A 5000-nucleotide genomic window follows, 5' to 3' on the forward strand; every position below is an offset into this window, starting at 1 on the left:
GGGGATGAATTACTATGGGGGATGAATTACTATATGGGGGATTAATTACTATGGGGGATGAATTAATATGGGGGATGAATTAATATGGGGGATGAATTAATATGGGGAATGAATTACCATATGGGGGATGAATTACCATATGGGGGATGAATTACTATGGGGGATGAATTACTATATGGGGGATGAATTACTATGGGGGATGAATTACTATATGGGGGATGAATTACTATATGGGGGATGAATTACTATGCTTACTATGGGGGAATATTACTATACTTACTATGGATGACACATACACATCATTCATCTACTCTTGGTCTGGCCCCCGGGTCCAATATATGAACCCATTGCGGCCCTCAAGTCAAAAAGTTTGCCCACCCCTGGACTAGAGACTGTAGGCTATGGACTCGTAACTGTGGACTATGAACAAGGGACTATGAGCTGTGGACTAGGGGTAAAGGACTATGGGCTATTCAGATTCAGAATACTATATTAATCCTAAAGGGAAATTATCCATATCATAGTTTAGGGACTATAGGCTATGGACTGGTAAGTATGGACAAAGGACTATGGACTAGGGGTAATGGACTATTCAGATTCAGAATACTTTATTATTTCCCAAAGGGAAATTATCCATATCATGGGTTAGGGACTATAGTCTATGGACTGATAAGTATGAGCTGTGGACAAAGGACTAGGCTGTATGGACTAGGGGTAATGGATATTACCAGATTCAGAATACTTTATTAATCCCAAAGAGAATGGATTCATATCATGGGGTAGGCACTAGAGACTTTAGGCTATGTATTGGTAATTATGAGCTTTGGACTGGTAACTATGGGCTATGGACTATAGGCTATGGACTGGTAAACTATGGGCTGTGGACTATAGGCTATGGACTGGTAACTATGGGCTGTGGACTATAGGCTATGGACTGGTAACTATGGGCTGTGGACTAGGAGTAACGGACTATAGGCTATGGACTGGTAACTATGGGCTGTGGACTAGGGGTAACGGACTATAGGCTATGGACTGGTGACTATGGGCTGTGGACTAGAGGTAACGGACTATAGGCTATGGAATGGTAACTATGGGCTATGGACCAGGGGTAATGGACTATAGGCTATGGACTGGTAACTATGGGCTATGGACCAGGGGTAATGGACTATAGGCTATGGACTGGTAACTATGGGCTGTGGACTAGGGGTAACGGACTATGAGCAATGGAGCTAGTGGTCGTAGTACAAATGCCATTACCAGACAATCTGTATTCCTCCCTCCCTGCTTTGGCAGAATCTGATTGATTGATTTGGGCTACACCGGCACATTATTATAGTCGCTGTGCTGTCACGTATCACATACACAATTATGACCTATTGTACCTCTGGACCCTCCGTGTTAAATTGTAAGCTCTGCTGAGCCGGACCCTCTGACTCCTGTTATACCGACTTGTATTGTCACTGTATTGTCTCCCTTTACATTGTACAGCGCTGAGCACACTGTTGGCGCCATATAAATCCTGTATAATAATAGTACTGCAGTGTGACCTGTGCTGACGTTGGTGTTGCAGATGGCCGAGCAGTTGATGACGCTGGCGTACGACAATGGAATTAATCTTTTTGACACAGCCGAAGTTTACGCTGCAGGAAAGTAAGTAAAGCATGGACCTTCTATTATCTGCCATCAATGTTTATCGATTTCCTCCAATTCCTGAGATTCTTTGGAAGGTATAAGAATTACTTGCACACGGGTCAGTTGGATTCCTTGTTTTCCCATCCTCAGGTACCTTTAGTAAAGTCACCATCCTCAGGTACCTTTAGTAAAGTCACCATCCTCAGGTACCTTCTCTAAAGTCACCATCCTCCGGTACCTTTAGTAAAGTCACCATCCTCAGGTACCTTCTCTAAAGTCACCATCCTCAGGTACCTTCTCTAAAATCACCATCCTCAGGTACCTTTCCTAAAGTCACCATTCTCAGGTACCTTCTCTAAAGTCACCATCCTCAGGTACTTTTCTTAAAGTCGCCATCCTCAGGTAAATTGCCTAAAGTCGCCATCCTCCGGTACCTTCCCTAAAGTCACCATCCTCCGGTACCTTCCCTAAAGTCACCATCCTCCGGTACCTTCCCTAAAGTCACCATCCTCCGGTACCTTCCCTAAAGTCACCATCCTCCGGTACCTGCCCTAAAGTCACCATCCTCCGGTACCTTCCCTAAAGTCACCATCCTCCGGTACCTTCCCTAAAGTCACCATCCTCCGGTACCTTCCCTAAAGTCACCATCCTCCGGTACCTTCCCTAAAGTCACCATCCTCCGGTACCTTCCCTAAAGTCACCATCCTCCGGTACCTTCCCTAAAGTCACCATCCTCCGGTACCTTCCCTAAAGTCACCATCCTCAGGTACCTTCCCTAAAGTCACCATCCTCCGGTACCTTCCCTAAAGTCACCATCCTCCGGTACCTTCCCTAAAGTCACCATCCTCCGGTACCTTCCCTAAAGTCACCATCCTCCGGTACCTTCCCTAAAGTCACCATCCTCCGGTACCTTCCCTAAAGTCACCATCCTCCGGTACCTTCCCTAAAGTCACCATCCTCCGGTACCTTCCCTAAAGTCACCATCCTCCGCTACCTTTCCTAAAGTCACCATCCTCCGCTACCTTCCCTAAAGTCACCATCCTCTGGTACCTTCCCTAAAGTCACCATCCTCTGGTACCTTCCCTAAAGTCACCATCCTCAGGTACCTTCCCTAAAGTCACCATCCTCAGGTACCTTCCCTAAAGTCACCATCCTCAGGTACCTTCCCTAAAGTCACCATCCTCAGGTACCTTCCCTAAAGTCACCATCCTCCGGTACCTTCCCTAAAGTCACCATCCTCCGGTACCTTCCCAGAGACATTAAGTTTAAGTCTTAGTGTGCTGCCTGAGTATGTTGTCATAATGGGAGCAGTCAGGTATCCATTGGCAACAATAGTTGACCATACCAAGGAAGGAGAACATTTCCTTTTTAGTTTTTGGCTGGGGCAGACCCGTAATGGCTTGGATCCTGGAATGGCTCACCATTCTGGGTGCCTTGTGACAAAGTGAAACCCAAATAATCCACCAAAATTTGACAACATTATACTTTATGCCTTGCCACCTTTGTACCCAGAAACTTTAACAGAGATATACTGTCCTGCCTACAAGCCTCCCTGTTGGGTAAACCACATACTTGAGCAGTGTGGAACCATGGTGGGGTGCCCAACCCTTGAAGGATTCTCAGAGGGCCATGGAATTTACAGCCGGAGAATTCACATAGCCTGAAGGCAATCTGTTCGTTGGCCAGAGTAAAACTTAACAGTTATTTCTCTTGGATGGAATACAAAAAAAAAAACTTTGCTTAAATCGATCACAGTATAATACTGTATATCATGTGGAATGGAGGTAATCTTTGGGGGCACATCTGGGACGATGGGTGCAATTGGAATAACGAGATTGTTAATGGCCCTGAGATCTTGTACTAAACGGTAAGTACCATCAATCTTTTCTTGTGACAAAGGATGCTGCTTTTGATATACTAACTCCAGGTTTGAGTCTGGCCTTGTAAGGTATACAGAGAATATACTCTACATCTAGGGTACTGTTGGTCCAGATTTCAGGCTTCATTTTGTCTAAATCCTCACAAAACAGTGAGATGACTCCATGTGCACCCCTCCCTTCTCACTTACTCTGATTGTGGCCTTGAATCATCCCAACAGATCTCTGCCTAACAAGTTCACAGGGCATCCTGGTATGAGTTTGGAAGAATGTTTCACAATGGAACCTTTCCCGTGAGAGTCTGAAACACTCAAAAGTGTTTCCCAGTTTTTGGTGATACCAACTGAAGGTTCACATTCTACTCTTGTCCCTTTCTTCTGTTGCTACCTCTTTCTCCAGGATTAGAACTATGTTGTAAGCCCTGAAAATGTGCTTTGTTGGTAGATTTGGGGACCTCAAAACTTCCAGTGGTGTCTTTCTCCCCCCCAATATGCCATACTCCTTTTGCTGTTGTTGCACATTAGGGAGAGTGTTCTGATCCAACTGCAAAGGACCATGGTCACCTAATTTGCATACTAACTTTCATACCTTTTAGTATGCAAATTAGGGTGCCAATACTCCTTTTGTTGTGATTGTTGCACATTAGGGAGAGTGTTGTGATCCAATCAAAGGACCAAATTGTCACCCTAATTTGTATATCCCTCAAGAAGTGTGGGGAACGGGGAATTATTCAAAAATATGGAAATTTGTCTGACACATTACCCACCCAGAAAACCCCTACTTTTTCCCAGATGCCCGCTAGGTTTGTTGGATTGGACACGCACTGATCCAATGGATCACCATCCCCCGCTTCCATGAATAATGATGATTTTGGACCATACTATTTTAACTTAGGGAGAGCATTGTATCTAATTAGCATATTTGCTCTCTCTCCCTCTCTGGTGAGGGGGACCTATTATGTTATTGAGAGACTCTGGGGGAGGAATGCACTAGATGATGTTGGACGTCCTCCATCCAGGAAAGGAGGCGGAGCTCTATCTGAATTGCTGCAGCTTCTAATGCACATTGTGAGAAGCTCCCATTGTGCAGTGACATCAGAGGAAGCCATTCCAGTCAAGGAGAGAAGCCGATACACCTGTGCAAGACTGGAGGGGAGGAGCCGGTACACCTGTGCAAGACTGGAGGGGAGGAGCCGATACACCTGTGCAAGACTGAAGGGGAGGAGTCGGTACACCTGTGCAAGACTAAAGGGGAGGAGCGGCAACACCTGTGCAGGACTAAAGGGGAGGAGCTGCAACACCTGTGCAAGACTGAAGGGGAGGAGTCGGTACACCTGTGCAAGACTGAAGGGGAGGAGCCGGTACACCTGTGCAAGACTGAAGGGGAGGAGCCGGTACACCTGTGCAAGACTGAAGGGGAGGAGCCGGTACACCTGTGCAAGACTGAAGGGGAGACTATTTTTGGAAAAAGAAGAAAAAATGATGAAGATGA

General features: G+C 45.9%; 1 protein-coding gene across 2 annotated transcripts in view; it reads left to right on the forward strand.

Moving 5' to 3' along the window:
* The first annotated feature begins 1570 nt into the window (after positions 1–1570).
* Positions 1571–5000, forward strand: part of LOC149428161 (voltage-gated potassium channel subunit beta-2) — a 57087-nt gene continuing 53657 nt past the window's right edge. For both annotated transcript variants that reach the window (XM_089667646.1, XM_089667647.1), the window contains exon 1: positions 1571–1650. In XM_089667646.1, the coding sequence (XP_089523772.1) occupies positions 1571–1650 (80 nt within the window). The remainder of the gene's footprint in view (positions 1651–5000) is intronic.

Source organism: Staurois parvus, unplaced genomic scaffold (assembly GCF_062004578.1).
Source record: "Staurois parvus isolate SC_StPar_1 unplaced genomic scaffold, SC_StPar_1.0 ptg003456l, whole genome shotgun sequence".
In the NCBI taxonomy this organism is placed as follows: Eukaryota; Metazoa; Chordata; class Amphibia; order Anura; family Ranidae; genus Staurois; species Staurois parvus.